This window comes from Salmo salar, unplaced genomic scaffold, assembly GCF_905237065.1.
Source record: "Salmo salar unplaced genomic scaffold, Ssal_v3.1, whole genome shotgun sequence".
NCBI lineage: Eukaryota > Metazoa > Chordata > Actinopteri > Salmoniformes > Salmonidae > Salmo > Salmo salar.
In genome coordinates, this window is record NW_025548694.1 from 41,413 (window position 1) to 60,000 (window position 18,588).

The following is an 18,588-nucleotide window of genomic DNA, read 5'->3' on the forward strand; positions in this document are numbered from 1 at the left end:
TGGTCGTAGGACAGGTACATTAAACAGGTGAAGATCTCCCAGGTTAGTCAGACCCCCCCCCCTACCTGTGGTCGTAGGACAGGTACATTAAACAGGTGAAGGTCTCCCAGGTTAGTCAGACCCCCCCCTACCTGTGGTCGTAGGGCAGGTACATTAAACAGGTGAAGATCTCCCAGGTTAGTCAGACCCCCCCCCCTACCTGTGGTCGTAGGACAGGTACATTAAACAGGTGGTCTCCCAGGTTAGTCAGACCCCCCCCTACCTGTGGTCGTAGGACAGGTACATTAAACAGGTGAAGATCTCCCAGGTTAGTCAGACCCCCCCTACCTGTGGTCGTAGGACAGGTACATTAAACAGGTTAAGGTCTCCCAGGTTAGTCAGACCCCCCCCCCTACCTGTGGTCGTAGGACAGGTACATTAAACAGGTGAAGGTCTCCCAGGTTAGTCAGACCCCCCCCCCCCTACCTGTGGTCGTAGGGCAGGTACATTAAACAGGTGAAGATCTCCCAGGTTCGTCAGACAGACCAGACTGGTCTCACTGTAGTCCTCCTGGGCCGTGGAACACACCGTCACCGTGGCAACCCTCCGCACGCGACAACCCTCATGAGCCGTCAGCTTGAACTTGGTCTTCGCACCGACCTTAGGAAGACTGAACACCTGTCAAAACAATACACCTGTTAACACACCTGTTAACACAATACACCTGTTAACACACCTGTTAACACAATACACCTGTTAACACACCTGTTAACACAATACACCTGTTAACACACCTGTTAACACAATACACCTGTTAACACACCTGTTAACACAATACACCTGTTAACACACCTGTTAACACAATACACCTGTTAACACACCTGTTAACACAATACACCTGTCAACACAATACACCTGTCAACACACCTGTCAACACAATACACCTGTCAACACAATACACCTGTCAACACAATACACCTGTCAACACAATACACCTGTCAACACAATACACCTGTTAACACCTGTCAACACACCTGTTAACACAATACACCTGTTAACACAATACACCTGTTAACACAATACACCTGTCAACACCTGTCAACACACCTGTTAACACAATACACCTGTTAACACAATACACCTGTTAACACAATACACCTGTCAATACACCTGTTAACACAATACACCTGTTAACACAATACACCTGTTAACACAATACACCTGTTAACACAATACACCTGTTAACACAATACACCTGTCAACACAACACACCTGTTAACACAACACACCTGTTAACACACCTGTCAACACACCTGTCAACACACCTGTCAACACAATACACCTGTCAACACAATACACCTGTCAACACAATACACCTGTCAACACAATACACCTGTCAATACACCTGTTAACACAATACACCTGTCAATACACCTGTTAACACAATACACCTGTTAACACAATACACCTGTCTACACAATACACCTGTTAACACAATACACCTGTCTACACAATACACCTGTTAACACAATACACCTGTCAATACACCTGTTAACACAATACACCTGTTAACACAATACACCTGTTAACACAATACACCTGTCAACACAATACACCTGTTAACACAATACACCTGTCAACACAATACACCTGTCAACACAATACACCTGTTAATACACCTGTTAACACAATACACCTGTCAATACACCTGTTAACACAATACACCTGTTAACACAATACACCTGTCAATACACCTGTCTACACAATACACCTGTCTACACAATACACCTGTCAATACACCTGTTAACACAATACACCTGTTAACACAATACACCTGTTAACACAATACACCTGTTAACACAATACACCTGTTAACACACCTGTTAACACAATACACCTGTCAACACAATACACCTGTCAACACAATACACCTGTCAACACAATACACCTGTCAATACACCTGTTAACACAATACACCTGTTAACACAATACACCTGTTAACACAATACACCTGTTAACACAATACACCTGTTAACACAACACACCTGTTAACACAACACACCTGTTAACACAACACACCTGTTAACACAATACACCTGTCAATACACCTGTCAACACAATACACATGTTAACACAATACACCTGTCAATACACCTGTCAACACAATACACCTGTTAACACAATACACCTGTTAACACAATACACCTGTCAATACACCTGTCAACACAATACACATGTTAACACAATACACCTGTCAATACACCTGTCAACACAATACACCTGTCAACACAATACACATGTTAACACAATACACCTGTCAATACACCTGTCAACACAATACACCTGTCAACACAATACACATGTTAACACAATACACCTGTCAATACACCTGTCAACACAATACACCTGTTAACACAATACACATGTTAACACAATACACCTGTCAATACACCTGTCAACACAATACACCTGTTAACACAATACACCTGTCAACACAATACACCTGTCAATACACCTGTTAACACAATACACCTGTTAACACAATACACCTGTTAACACAATACACCTGTTAACACTGACGGGTTCCTTCCAAAAGGTGTGTGTGTGTGTGTGTGTGTGTGTGTGTGTGTGTGTGTGTGTGTGTGTGTGTGTGTGTGTGTATGTAGGTGTGTGTAGGTGTGTGTGTGTAGGTGTGTGTGTGTGTGTGTGTAGGTGTGTGTGTGTGTGTGTGTGTGTATATAAACACCTTGAGTTGTTCCTCTGAAGCGATGAGGACAGAGTGTGGGTTAGTCGTGTCCGGAGCGGCAGCCAGGTCCAGAGAGGCTTGGTAAGGTTCCGGTAGCGGTTTCCCCCGTCCGTCCAGAACGCAGACGGACACGACTGGAGCTCTGTGCATCAGCTGGATCTCTTTACCCAACACGGCCTCCACACAGCCGCTCCCCGGACCCCCCCCCGGACCTCCCGGACCCCCACGGCCGGACACGCGGCCCGACCCAACACCCGGAACCTCTAACGCGTAAGCATACACACTCCCCGAGTTCGTCCCCGCCCACAGCGTCGGGCCGTGGTGAGTACCTGCAGGAGACAGAGATGTACACGTTAATATAGATACACACACATTAAACAGAGATATACACACATTAAACAGAGATATACACGTTAATATAGATACACACACATTAAACAGAGATATACACGTTAATATAGATACACACACATTAAAACAGAGATATACACGTTAATATAGATATACACACATTAAACAGAGATATACACGTTAATATAGATACAAACACATTAAACAGAGATATACACACATTAAACAGAGATATACACGTTACCATAGATACACCCATTAAACAGAGATATACACGTTAATATAGATACACACACATTAAACAGAGATATACACGTTAATATAGATACACACACATTAAAACAGAGATATACACGTTAATATAGATATACACACATTAAACAGAGATATACACGTTAATATAGATACACACACATTAAACAGAGATATACACGTTACCATAGATACACATTAAACAGAGATATACACGTTACCATAGATACACACACATTAAACAGAGATATACACGTTACCATAGATACACACACACGTATCAGACAGAATCATACCGTCTCTAAGGTACGTATCAGACAGAATCATACCGTCTCTGAGGTACGTATCAGACAGAATCATACCGTCTCTAAGGTACGTATCAGACAGAATCATACCGTCTCTAAGGTACGTATCAGACAGAATCATACCGTCTCTAAGGTACGTATCAGACAGAATCATACCGTCTCTAAGGTACGTATCAGACAGAATCATACCGTCTCTAAGGTACGTATCAGACAGAATCATACCGTCTCTGAGGTAAGTATCAGACAGAATCATACCGTCTCTAAGGTACGTATCAGACAGAATCATACCGTCTCTAAGGTACGTATCAGACAGAATCATACCGTCTCTAAGGTACGTATCAGACAGAATCATACCGTCTCTAAGGTACGTATCAGACAGAATCATACCGTCTCTAAGGTACGTATCAGACAGACAGAATCATAACGTCTCTGAGGTACGTATCAGACAGACAGAATCATACCGTGTCTGAGGTACGTATCAGACAGAATCATACCGTCTCTATGGTACGTATCAGACAGACAGAATCATACCGTCTCTAAGGTACGTATCAGACAGAATCATACCGTCTCTGAGGTACGTATCAGACAGAATCATACCGTCTCTAAGGTACGTATCAGACAGAATCATACCGTCTCTGAGGTACGTATCAGACAGAATCATACCGTCTCTATGGTACGTATCAGACAGAATCATACCGTCTCTAAGGTACGTATCAGACAGACAGAATCATACCGTCTCTGAGGTACGTATCAGACAGACAGAATCATACCGTCTCTGAGGTACGTATCAGACAGAATCATACCGTCTCTATGGTACGTATCAGACAGAATCATACCGTCTCTAAGGTACGTATCAGACAGAATCATACCGTCTCTAAGGTATGTATCAGACAGAATCATACCGTCTCTAAGGTACGTATCAGACAGAATCATACCGTCTCTAAGGTACGTATCAGACAGAATCATACCGTCTCTAAGGTACGTATCAGACAGAATCATACCGTCTCTAAGGTACGTATCAGACAGAATCATACCGTCTCTAAGGTACGTATCAGACAGAATCATACCGTCTCTAAGGTACGTATCACACAGAATCATACCGTCTCTAAGGTACGTATCAGACAGAATCATACCGTCTCTAAGGTACGTATCAGACAGAATCATACCGTCTCTAAGGTACGTATCAGACAGACAGAATCATACCGTCTCTGAGGTACGTATCAGACAGAATCATACCGTCTCTAAGGTACGTATCAGACAGAATCATACCGTCTCTAAGGTACGTATCAGACAGACAGAATCATACCGTCTCTGAGGTACGTATCAGACAGAATCATACCGTCTCTAAGGTACTTATCAGACAGACAGAATCATACCGTCTCTAAGGTACGTATCAGACAGAATCATACCGTCTCTGAGGTACGTATCAGACAGAATCATACCGTCTCTGAGGTACGTATCAGACAGAATCATACCGTCTCTGAGGTACGTATCAGACAGAATCTTACCGTCTCTGAGGTACGTATCAGACAGAATCATACCGTCTCTGAGGTACGTATCAGACAGAATCATACCGTCTCTAAGGTACGTATCAGACAGAATCATACCGTCTCTAAGGTACGTATCAGACAGAATCATACCGTCTCTGAGGTACGTATCAGACAGACAGAATCATACCGTCTCTGAGGTACGTATCAGACAGACAGAATCATACCGTCTCTGAGGTACGTATCAGACAGAATCACACCGTCTCTAAGGTACTTATCAGACAGACAGAATCATACCGTCTCTGAGGTACGTATCAGACAGAATCATACCGTCTCTGAGGTACGTATCAGACAGAATCATACCGTCTCTGAGGTACGTATCAGACAGAATCATACCGTCTCTAAGGTACGTATCAGACAGAATCATACCGTCTCTAAGGTACGTATCAGACAGAATCATACCGTCTCTGAGGTACGTATCAGACAGACAGAATCATACCGTCTCTGAGGTACGTATCAGACAGACAGAATCATACCGTGTCTGAGGTACGTATCAGACAGAATCATACCGTCTCTATGGTACGTATCAGACAGAATCATACCGTCTCTAAGGTACGTATCAGACAGAATCATACCGTCTCTAAGGTACGTATCAGACAGACAGAATCATACCGTCTCTGAGGTACGTATCAGACAGACAGAATCATACCGTCTCTGAGGTACGTATCAGACAGAATCATACCGTCTCTAAGGTACGTATCAGACAGACAGAATCATACCGTCTCTGAGGTACGTATCAGACAGAATCATACCGTCTCTAAGGTACGTATCAGACAGAATCATACCGTCTCTAAGGTACGTATCAGACAGAATCATACCGTCTCTAAGGTACGTATCAGACAGAATCATACCGTCTCTAAGGTACGTATCAGACAGAATCATACCGTCTCTGAGGTACGTATCAGACAGAATCATACCGTCTCTGAGGTACGTATCAGACAGAATCATACCGTCTCTAAGGTACGTATCAGACAGAATCATACCGTCTCTAAGGTACGTATCAGACAGAATCATACCGTCTCTAAGGTACGTATCAGACAGACAGAATCATACCGTCTCTAAGGTACGTATCAGACAGAATCATACCGTCTCTAAGGTACGTATCAGACAGAATCATACCGTCTCTGAGGTACGTATCAGACAGAATCATACCGTCTCTAAGGTACGTATCAGACAGACAGAATCATACCGTCTCTGAGGTACGTATCAGACAGAATCATACCGTCTCTAAGGTACGTATCAGACAGAATCATACCGTCTCTAAGGTACGTATCAGACAGACAGAATCATACCGTCTCTGAGGTACGTATCAGACAGAATCATACCGTCTCTAAGGTACTTATCAGACAGACAGAATCATACCGTCTCTAAGGTACGTATCAGACAGAATCATACCGTCTCTAAGGTACGTATCAGACAGAATCATACCGTCTCTGAGGTACGTATCAGACAGAATCATACCGTCTCTGAGGTACGTATCAGACAGAATCTTACCGTCTCTGAGGTACGTATCAGACAGAATCATACCGTCTCTGAGGTACGTATCAGACAGAATCATACCGTCTCTAAGGTACGTATCAGACAGAATCATACCGTCTCTAAGGTACGTATCAGACAGAATCATACCGTCTCTGAGGTACGTATCAGACAGACAGAATCATACCGTCTCTGAGGTACGTATCAGACAGACAGAATCATACCGTCTCTGAGGTACGTATCAGACAGAATCACACCGTCTCTAAGGTACTTATCAGACAGACAGAATCATACCGTCTCTGAGGTACGTATCAGACAGAATCATACCGTCTCTGAGGTACGTATCAGACAGAATCATACCGTCTCTGAGGTACGTATCAGACAGAATCATACCGTCTCTAAGGTACGTATCAGACAGAATCATACCGTCTCTAAGGTACGTATCAGACAGAATCATACCGTCTCTGAGGTACGTATCAGACAGACAGAATCATACCGTCTCTGAGGTACGTATCAGACAGACAGAATCATACCGTGTCTGAGGTACGTATCAGACAGAATCATACCGTCTCTATGGTACGTATCAGACAGAATCATACCGTCTCTAAGGTACGTATCAGACAGAATCATACCGTCTCTAAGGTACGTATCAGACAGACAGAATCATACCGTCTCTGAGGTACGTATCAGACAGACAGAATCATACCGTCTCTGAGGTACGTATCAGACAGAATCATACCGTCTCTAAGGTACGTATCAGACAGACAGAATCATACCGTCTCTGAGGTACGTATCAGACAGAATCATACCGTCTCTAAGGTACGTATCAGACAGAATCATACCGTCTCTAAGGTACGTATCAGACAGAATCATACCGTCTCTAAGGTACGTATCAGACAGAATCATACCGTCTCTAAGGTACGTATCAGACAGAATCATACCGTCTCTGAGGTGCGTATCAGACAGAATCATACCGTCTCTAAGGTACGTATCAGACAGAATCATACCGTCTCTAAGGTACGTATCAGACAGAATCATACCGTCTCTGAGGTACGTATCAGACAGAATCATACCGTCTCTAAGGTACGTATCAGACAGACAGAATCATACCGTCTCTGAGGTACGTATCAGACAGACAGAATCATACCGTGTCTGAGGTACGTATCAGACAGAATCATACCGTCTCTATGGTACGTATCAGACAGAATCATACCGTCTCTAAGGTACGTATCAGACAGAATCATACCGTCTCTGAGGTACGTATCAGACAGAATCATACCGTTTCTAAGGTACGTATCAGACAGAATCATACCGTCTCTAAGGTACGTATCAGACAGAATCATACCGTCTCTAAGGTACGTATCAGACAGAATCATACCGTCTCTAAGGTACGTATCAGACAGAATCATACCGTCTCTGAGGTACGTATCAGACAGAATCATACCGTCTCTGAGGTACGTATCAGACAGAATCATACCGTCTCTAAGGTACGTATCAGACAGAATCATACCGTCTCTGAGGTACGTATCAGACAGACAGAATCATACCGTCTCTGAGGTACGTATCAGACAGAATCATACCGTCTCTAAGGTACGTATCAGACAGAATCATACCGTCTCTAAGGTACGTATCAGACAGAATCATACCGTCTCTGAGGTACGTATCAGACAGACAGAATCATACCGTCTCTGAGGTACGTATCAGACAGAATCATACCGTCTCTAAGGTACGTATCAGACAGACAGAATCATACCATCTCTAAGGTACGTATCAGACAGACAGAATCATACCGTCTCTAAGGTACGTATCAGACAGAATCATACCGTCTCTGAGGTACGTATCAGACAGAATCATACCGTCTCTAAGGTACGTATCAGACAGAATCATACCGTCTCTAAGGTACGTATCAGACAGACAGAATCATACCGTCTCTGAGGTACGTATCAGACAGACAGAATCATACCGTGTCTGAGGTACGTATCAGACAGAATCATACCGTCTCTATGGTACGTATCAGACAGAATCATACCGTCTCTGAGGTACGTATCAGACAGAATCATACCGTCTCTAAGGTACGTATCAGACAGAATCATACCGTCTCTAAGGTACGTATCAGACAGAATCATACCGTCTCTGAGGTACGTATCAGACAGAATCATACCGTCTCTAAGGTACGTATCAGACAGAATCATACCGTCTCTAAGGTACGTATCAGACAGAATCATACCGTCTCTAAGGTACGTATCAGACAGAATCATACCGTCTCTGAGGTACGTATCAGACAGAATCATACCGTCTCTAAGGTACGTATCAGACAGAATCATACCGTCTCTAAGGTACGTATCAGACAGAATCATACCGTCTCTGAGGTACGTATCAGACAGACAGAATCATACCGTCTCTGAGGTACGTATCAGACAGAATCATACCGTCTCTAAGGTACGTATCAGACAGACAGAATCATACCATCTCTAAGGTACGTATCAGACAGACAGAATCATACCGTCTCTAAGGTACGTATCAGACAGAATCATACCGTCTCTAAGGTACGTATCAGACAGACAGAATCATACCGTCTCTAAGGTACGTATCAGACAGAATCATACCGTCTCTAAGGTACGTATCAGACAGAATCATACCGTCTCTAAGGTACGTATCAGACAGAATCATACCGTCTCTGAGGTACGTATCAGACAGAATCATACCGTCTCTAAGGTACGTATCAGACAGAATCATACCGTCTCTAAGGTACGTATCAGACAGAATCATACCATCTCTGAGGTACGTATATGACAGACAGAATCATACCGTCTCTAAGGTACGTATCAGACAGAATCATACCGTCTCTGAGGTACGTATCAGACAGACAGAATCATACCGTCTCTGAGGTACGTATCAGACAGAATCATACCGTCTCTAAGGTACGTATCAGACAGAATCATACCGTCTCTAAGGTACGTATCAGACAGAATCATACCGTCTCTAAGGTACGTATCAGACAGAATCATACCGTCTCTAAGGTACGTATCAGACAGAATCATACCGTCTCTGAGGTACGTATCAGACAGAATCATACCGTCTCTGAGGTACGTATCAGACAGAATCATACCGTCTCTAAGGTACGTATCAGACAGAATCATACCGTCTCTAAGGTACGTATCAGACAGAATCATACCGTCTCTAAGGTACGTATCAGACAGACAGAATCATACCGTCTCTAAGGTACGTATCAGACAGAATCATACCGTCTCTAAGGTACGTATCAGACAGAATCATACCGTCTCTGAGGTACGTATCAGACAGAATCATACCGTCTCTAAGGTACGTATCAGACAGACAGAATCATACCGTCTCTGAGGTACGTATCAGACAGAATCATACCGTCTCTAAGGTACGTATCAGACAGAATCATACCGTCTCTAAGGTACGTATCAGACAGACAGAATCATACCGTCTCTGAGGTACGTATCAGACAGAATCATACCGTCTCTAAGGTACTTATCAGACAGACAGAATCATACCGTCTCTAAGGTACGTATCAGACAGAATCATACCGTCTCTAAGGTACGTATCAGACAGAATCATACCGTCTCTGAGGTACGTATCAGACAGAATCATACCGTCTCTGAGGTACGTATCAGACAGAATCTTACCGTCTCTGAGGTACGTATCAGACAGAATCATACCGTCTCTGAGGTACGTATCAGACAGAATCATACCGTCTCTAAGGTACGTATCAGACAGAATCATACCGTCTCTAAGGTACGTATCAGACAGAATCATACCGTCTCTGAGGTACGTATCAGACAGACAGAATCATACCGTCTCTGAGGTACGTATCAGACAGACAGAATCATACCGTCTCTGAGGTACGTATCAGACAGAATCACACCGTCTCTAAGGTACTTATCAGACAGACAGAATCATACCGTCTCTGAGGTACGTATCAGACAGAATCATACCGTCTCTGAGGTACGTATCAGACAGAATCATACCGTCTCTGAGGTACGTATCAGACAGAATCATACCGTCTCTAAGGTACGTATCAGACAGAATCATACCGTCTCTAAGGTACGTATCAGACAGAATCATACCGTCTCTGAGGTACGTATCAGACAGACAGAATCATACCGTCTCTGAGGTACGTATCAGACAGACAGAATCATACCGTGTCTGAGGTACGTATCAGACAGAATCATACCGTCTCTATGGTACGTATCAGACAGAATCATACCGTCTCTAAGGTACGTATCAGACAGAATCATACCGTCTCTAAGGTACGTATCAGACAGACAGAATCATACCGTCTCTGAGGTACGTATCAGACAGACAGAATCATACCGTCTCTGAGGTGCGTATCAGACAGAATCATACCGTCTCTAAGGTACGTATCAGACAGACAGAATCATACCGTCTCTGAGGTACGTATCAGACAGAATCATACCGTCTCTAAGGTACGTATCAGACAGAATCATACCGTCTCTAAGGTACGTATCAGACAGAATCATACCGTCTCTAAGGTACGTATCAGACAGAATCATACCGTCTCTAAGGTACGTATCAGACAGAATCATACCGTCTCTGAGGTACGTATCAGACAGAATCATACCGTCTCTAAGGTACGTATCAGACAGAATCATACCGTCTCTAAGGTACGTATCAGACAGAATCATACCGTCTCTGAGGTACGTATCAGACAGAATCATACCGTCTCTAAGGTACGTATCAGACAGACAGAATCATACCGTCTCTGAGGTACGTATCAGACAGACAGAATCATACCGTGTCTGAGGTACGTATCAGACAGAATCATACCGTCTCTATGGTACGTATCAGACAGAATCATACCGTCTCTAAGGTACGTATCAGACAGAATCATACCGTCTCTGAGGTACGTATCAGACAGAATCATACCGTTTCTAAGGTACGTATCAGACAGAATCATACCGTCTCTAAGGTACGTATCAGACAGAATCATACCGTCTCTAAGGTACGTATCAGACAGAATCATACCGTCTCTAAGGTACGTATCAGACAGAATCATACCGTCTCTGAGGTACGTATCAGACAGAATCATACCGTCTCTGAGGTACGTATCAGACAGAATCATACCGTCTCTAAGGTACGTATCAGACAGAATCATACCGTCTCTGAGGTACGTATCAGACAGACAGAATCATACCGTCTCTGAGGTACGTATCAGACAGAATCATACCGTCTCTAAGGTACGTATCAGACAGAATCATACCGTCTCTAAGGTACGTATCAGACAGAATCATACCGTCTCTGAGGTACGTATCAGACAGACAGAATCATACCGTCTCTGAGGTACGTATCAGACAGAATCATACCGTCTCTAAGGTACGTATCAGACAGACAGAATCATACCATCTCTAAGGTACGTATCAGACAGACAGAATCATACCGTCTCTAAGGTACGTATCAGACAGAATCATACCGTCTCTGAGGTACGTATCAGACAGAATCATACCGTCTCTAAGGTACGTATCAGACAGAATCATACCGTCTCTAAGGTACGTATCAGACAGACAGAATCATACCGTCTCTGAGGTACGTATCAGACAGACAGAATCATACCGTGTCTGAGGTACGTATCAGACAGAATCATACCGTCTCTATGGTACGTATCAGACAGAATCATACCGTCTCTGAGGTACGTATCAGACAGAATCATACCGTCTCTAAGGTACGTATCAGACAGAATCATACCGTCTCTAAGGTACGTATCAGACAGAATCATACCGTCTCTGAGGTACGTATCAGACAGAATCATACCGTCTCTAAGGTACGTATCAGACAGAATCATACCGTCTCTAAGGTACGTATCAGACAGAATCATACCGTCTCTAAGGTACGTATCAGACAGAATCATACCGTCTCTGAGGTACGTATCAGACAGAATCATACCGTCTCTAAGGTACGTATCAGACAGAATCATACCGTCTCTAAGGTACGTATCAGACAGAATCATACCGTCTCTGAGGTACGTATCAGACAGACAGAATCATACCGTCTCTGAGGTACGTATCAGACAGAATCATACCGTCTCTAAGGTACGTATCAGACAGACAGAATCATACCATCTCTAAGGTACGTATCAGACAGACAGAATCATACCGTCTCTAAGGTACGTATCAGACAGAATCATACCGTCTCTAAGGTACGTATCAGACAGACAGAATCATACCGTCTCTAAGGTACGTATCAGACAGAATCATACCGTCTCTAAGGTACGTATCAGACAGAATCATACCGTCTCTAAGGTACGTATCAGACAGAATCATACCGTCTCTGAGGTACGTATCAGACAGAATCATACCGTCTCTAAGGTACGTATCAGACAGAATCATACCGTCTCTAAGGTACGTATCAGACAGAATCATACCATCTCTGAGGTACGTATATGACAGACAGAATCATACCGTCTCTAAGGTACGTATCAGACAGAATCATACCGTCTCTGAGGTACGTATCAGACAGACAGAATCATACCGTCTCTGAGGTACGTATCAGACAGACAGAATCATACCGTCTCTGAGGTACGTATCAGACAGAATCATACCGTCTCTAAGGTACGTATCAGACAGACAGAATCATACCGTCTCTGAGGTACGTATCAGACAGAATCATACCGTCTCTAAGGTACTTATCAGACAGACAGAATCATACCGTCTCTGAGGTACGTATCAGACAGAATCATACCGTCTCTGAGGTACGTATCAGACAGAATCATACCGTCTCTAAGGTACGTATCAGACAGAATCATACCGTCTGTAAGGTACGTATCAGACAGAATCATACCGTCTCTGATACGTATCAGACAGACAGAATCATACCGTCTCTGAGGTACGTATCAGACAGAATCATACCGTCTCTAAGGTACGTATCAGACAGACAGAATCATACCATCTCTAAGGTACGTATCAGACAGACAGAATCATACCGTCTCTAAGGTACGTATCAGACAGAATCATACCGTCTCTGAAGTGCACGTATCAGACAGAATCATACCGTCTCTAAGGTACGTATCAGACAGAATCATACCGTCTCTAAGGTACGTATCAGACAGAATCATACCGTCTCTGAGGTACGTATCAGACAGAATCATACCGTCTCTAAGGTACGTATCAGACAGACAGAATCATACCGTCTCTAAGGTACGTATCAGACAGACAGAATCATACCGTCTCTGAGGTACGTATCAGACAGAATCATACCGTCTCTATGGTACGTATCAGACAGAATCATACCGTCTCTATGGTACGTATCAGACAGAATCATACCGTCTCTAAGGTACGTATCAGACAGACAGAATCATACCGTCTCTAAGGTACGTATCAGACAGACAGAATCATACCGTCTCTGAGGTACGTATCAGACAGAATCATACCGTCTCTATGGTACGTATCAGACAGAATCATACCGTCTCTATGGTACGTATCAGACAGAATCATACCGTCTCTGAGGTACGTATCAGACAGAATCATACCGTCTCTAAGGTATGTATCAGACAGAATCATACCGTCTCTAAGGTACGTATCAGACAGAATCATACCGTCTCTGAGGTACGTATCAGACAGAATCATACCGTCTCTAAGGTACGTATCAGACAGAATCATACCGTCTCTAAGGTACGTATCAGACAGAATCATACCGTCTCTAAGGTACGTATCAGACAGAATCATACCGTCTCTAAGGTACGTATCAGACAGAATCATACCGTCGCTAAGGTACGTATCACACAGAATCATACCGTCTCTAAGGTACGTATCAGACAGAATCATACCGTCTCTAAGGTACGTATCAGACAGAATCATACCGTCTCTAAGGTACGTATCAGACAGACAGAATCATACCGTCTCTGAGGTACGTATCAGACAGAATCATACCGTCTCTAAGGTACGTATCAGACAGAATCATACCGTCTCTAAGGTACGTATCAGACAGACAGAATCATACCGTCTCTAAGGTACGTATCAGACAGAATCATACCGTCTCTAAGGTACGTATCAGACAGAATCATACCGTCTCTGAGGTACGTATCAGACAGAATCATACCGTCTCTGAGGTACGTATCAGACAGAATCTTACCGTCTCTGAGGTACGTATCAGACAGAATCATACCGTCTCTGAGGTACGTATCAGACAGAATCATACCGTCTCTAAGGTACGTATCAGACAGAATCATACCGTGTCTAAGGTACGTATCAGACAGAATCATACCGTCTCTGAGGTACGTATCAGACAGACAGAATCATACCGTCTCTGAGGTACGTATCAGACAGACAGAATCATACCGTCTCTGAGGTACGTATCAGACAGAATCACACCGTCTCTAAGGTACTTATCAGACAGACAGAATCATACCGTCTCTGAGGTACGTATCAGACAGAATCATACCGTCTCTGAGGTACGTATCAGACAGAATCATACCGTCTCTGAGGTACGTATCAGACAGAATCATACCGTCTCTAAGGTACGTATCAGACAGAATCATACCGTCTCTAAGGTACGTATCAGACAGAATCATACCGTCTCTGAGGTACGTATCAGACAGACAGAATCATACCGTCTCTGAGGTACGTATCAGACAGACAGAATCATACCGTGTCTGAGGTACGTATCAGACAGAATCATACCGTCTCTATGGTACGTATCAGACAGAATCATACCGTCTCTAAGGTACGTATCAGACAGAATCATACCGTCTCTAAGGTACGTATCAGACAGACAGAATCATACCGTCTCTGAGGTACGTATCAGACAGACAGAATCATACCGTCTCTGAGGTACGTATCAGACAGAATCATACCGTCTCTAAGGTACGTATCAGACAGACAGAATCATACCGTCTCTGAGGTACGTATCAGACAGAATCATACCGTCTCTAAGGTACGTATCAGACAGAATCATACCGTCTCTAAGGTACGTATCAGACAGAATCATACCGTCTCTAAGGTACGTATCAGACAGAATCATACCGTCTCTAAGGTACGTATCAGACAGAATCATACAGTCTCTAAGGTACGTATCAGACAGAATCATACCGTCTCTGAGGTACGTATCAGACAGAATCATACCGTCTCTAAGGTACGTATCAGACAGAATCATACCGTCTCTAAGGTACGTATCAGACAGACAGAATCATACCGTCTCTAAGGTACGTATCAGACAGAATCATACCGTCTCTGAGGTACGTATCAGACAGAATCATACCGTCTCTAAGGTACGTATCAGACAGAATCATACCGTCTCTAAGGTACGTATCAGACAGACAGAATCATACCGTCTCTAAGGTACGTATCAGACAGAATCATACCGTCTCTGAGGTACGTATCAGACAGAATCATACCGTCTCTAAGGTACGTATCAGACAGAATCATACCGTCTCTGAGGTACGTATCAGACAGAATCATACCGTCTCTAAGGTACGTATCAGACAGAATCATACCGTCTCTAAGGTACGTATCAGACAGAATCATACCGTCTCTAAGGTACGTATCAGACAGAATCATACCGTCTCTAAGGTACGTATCAGACAGAATCATACCGTCTCTAAGGTACGTATCAGACAGAATCATACCGTCTCTGAGGTACGTATCAGACAGAATCATACCGTCTCTAAGGTACGTATCAGACAGAATCATACCGTCTCTGAGGTACGTATCAGACAGAATCATACCGTCTCTGAGGTACGTATCAGACAGAATCATACCGTCTCTAAGGTACGTATCAGACAGAATCATACCGTCTCTAAGGTACGTATCAGACAGAATCATACCGTCTCTGAGGTACGTATCGGCGAAATAGAGACATCGCACCACTCCCGATAGAGAGTCGTCAGCTGATCTCGGCTCGATCCTCCTCTGTACCGGAGCTACTTCCTCCTGGTCAGCTAGCGCTGCATTGGCTTCCTGGATCTACACACACACACACACACACACACACAGGAAGTGATGTCACTCCAACATACACTGGGTGCTATGTCACACTCATTGGATGCGCTGTGAGAACCAAATCTATTTTATAATTCTAGACATTACCAACGGCATATTTATTATTTAAATATTCCCCATATAATGTTGGGCTAACATGGCTGCCGTAAAAACAGCGTCATGTAGGCTCATCGTGAAGCTCATTCATTGTGTTGGGAAATTCCCACCGTAGTCCTCTGGTTTGAGAGTGACGGAGCGAACAATAATTTAGGAATTTACGAACGGCCCCGGCTGTTATGACAGTAAAACATTGGCAAAAAAAAAAAGACCTTTATTTAACTAGGCAAGTCAGTTAAGAACAAATTCTTATTTACAATGACGGCCCACCAGGGAACAGTGGGGTTAACGGCCTTGTTCAGGGGGCAGAACGACAGATTTGTACCTTGTCAGCTCGGGGATTTAGTCCAACGCTCTAACCACTAGGCTACGCTGCCGCCCCGGTCAGAGCGCTGTACATCAAGCTGTCTCACTACAGAAACAGGAGATCGACTAGTGTCCTGTCCAGGGGGTGTACTGTACATCAAGCTGTCTCACTGTGTGTGTGTGTGTGTGTGTGTGTGTGTGTGTGTGTGTGTGTGTGTGTGTGTGTGTGTTACCTTGCTGGTCGGCGTGGGGACGGGGCGTTTCTTCCCAGACACTCTACTCTTCCGGATCCTTCTGAAGCTCTGTCTGAGAGACTTCTTCAGACTCTTCACCCTGCTGAGAGGACCCTCCATCGCTAGGGAGTCGTTAGGGTGCAGGGTACACCTGGAGACAACAGAGAGACAGAACAGCTCAACACACCAGAGGACCCTCCGTCGCTAGGGAGTCGTTAGGGTGCAGGTTACACCTGGAGACAACAGAGAGACAGAACAGCTCAACACACCAGAGGACCCTCCGTCGCTAGGGAGTCGTTAGGGCGCAGGGTACACCTGGAGACAACAGAGAGACAGAACAGCTCAACACACCAGAGGACCCTCCGTCGCTAGGGAGTCGTTAGGGCGCAGGGTACACCTGGAGACAACAGAGAGACAGAACAGCTCAACACACCAGAGGACCCTCCGTCACTAGGGAGTCGTTAGGGCGCAGGGTACACCTGGAGACAATAGAGAGACAGAACAGCTCAACACACCAGAGGACCCTCCGTCGCTAGGGAGTCATTAGGGTGCAGGGTACACCTGGAGACAACAGAGAGACAGAACAGCTCAACACACCAGAGGACCCTCCGTCGCTCGGGAGTCGTTAGGGCGCAGGGTACACCTGGAGACAACAGAGAGACAGAACAGCTCAACACACCAGAGGACCCTCCGTCGCTAGGGAGTCGTTAGGGTGCAGGGTACACCTGGAGACAACAGAGAGACAGAACAGCTCAACACAGCAGAGGACCCTCCGTCGCTAGGGAGTCGTTAGGGCGCAGGGTACACCTGGAGACAACAGAGAGACAGAACAGCTCAACACACCAGAGGACCCTCCGTTGCTAGGGAGTCGTTAGGGTACACCTGGAGATAGAGAGACAGAACAGCTCAACACACCAGAGGACCCTCCGTCGCTAGGGAGTCGTTAGGGCGCAGGGTACACCTGGAGACAACAGAACAGCTCAACACAACAGAGGACCCTCCGTCGCTAGGGAGTCGTTAGGGCGCAGGGTACACCTGGAGACAACAGAACAGCTCAACACACCAGAGGACCCTACGTCGCTAGGGAGTCGTTAGGGCGCAGGGTACACCTGGAGACAACAGAACAGCTCAACACAACAGAGGACCCTCCTTCGCTAGGGAGTCGTTAGGGCGCAGGGTACACCTGGAGACAACAGAGAGACAGAACAGCTCAACACACCAGAGGACCCTCCGTCGCTAGGGAGTCGTTAGGGTGCAGGGTACACCTGGAGACAACAGAGAGACAGAACAGCTCAACACACCAGAGGACCCTCCGTCGCT

At 44.7% G+C, this 18,588-nt stretch overlaps 1 protein-coding gene across 1 annotated transcript in view; it reads right to left on the bottom strand.

Moving 5' to 3' along the window:
* LOC106595760 (lethal(2) giant larvae protein homolog 1) overlaps nucleotides 1-18,588 on the bottom strand; it is a 115,601-nt gene that overhangs the window by 14,266 nt on the left and 82,747 nt on the right. Inside the window, 4 exon segments of the mRNA XM_045712661.1 lie at nucleotides 466-657; nucleotides 2,726-3,054; nucleotides 16,459-16,597; nucleotides 17,269-17,419. Coding sequence (XP_045568617.1) covers nucleotides 466-657; nucleotides 2,726-3,054; nucleotides 16,459-16,597; nucleotides 17,269-17,419 — 811 coding nt within the window.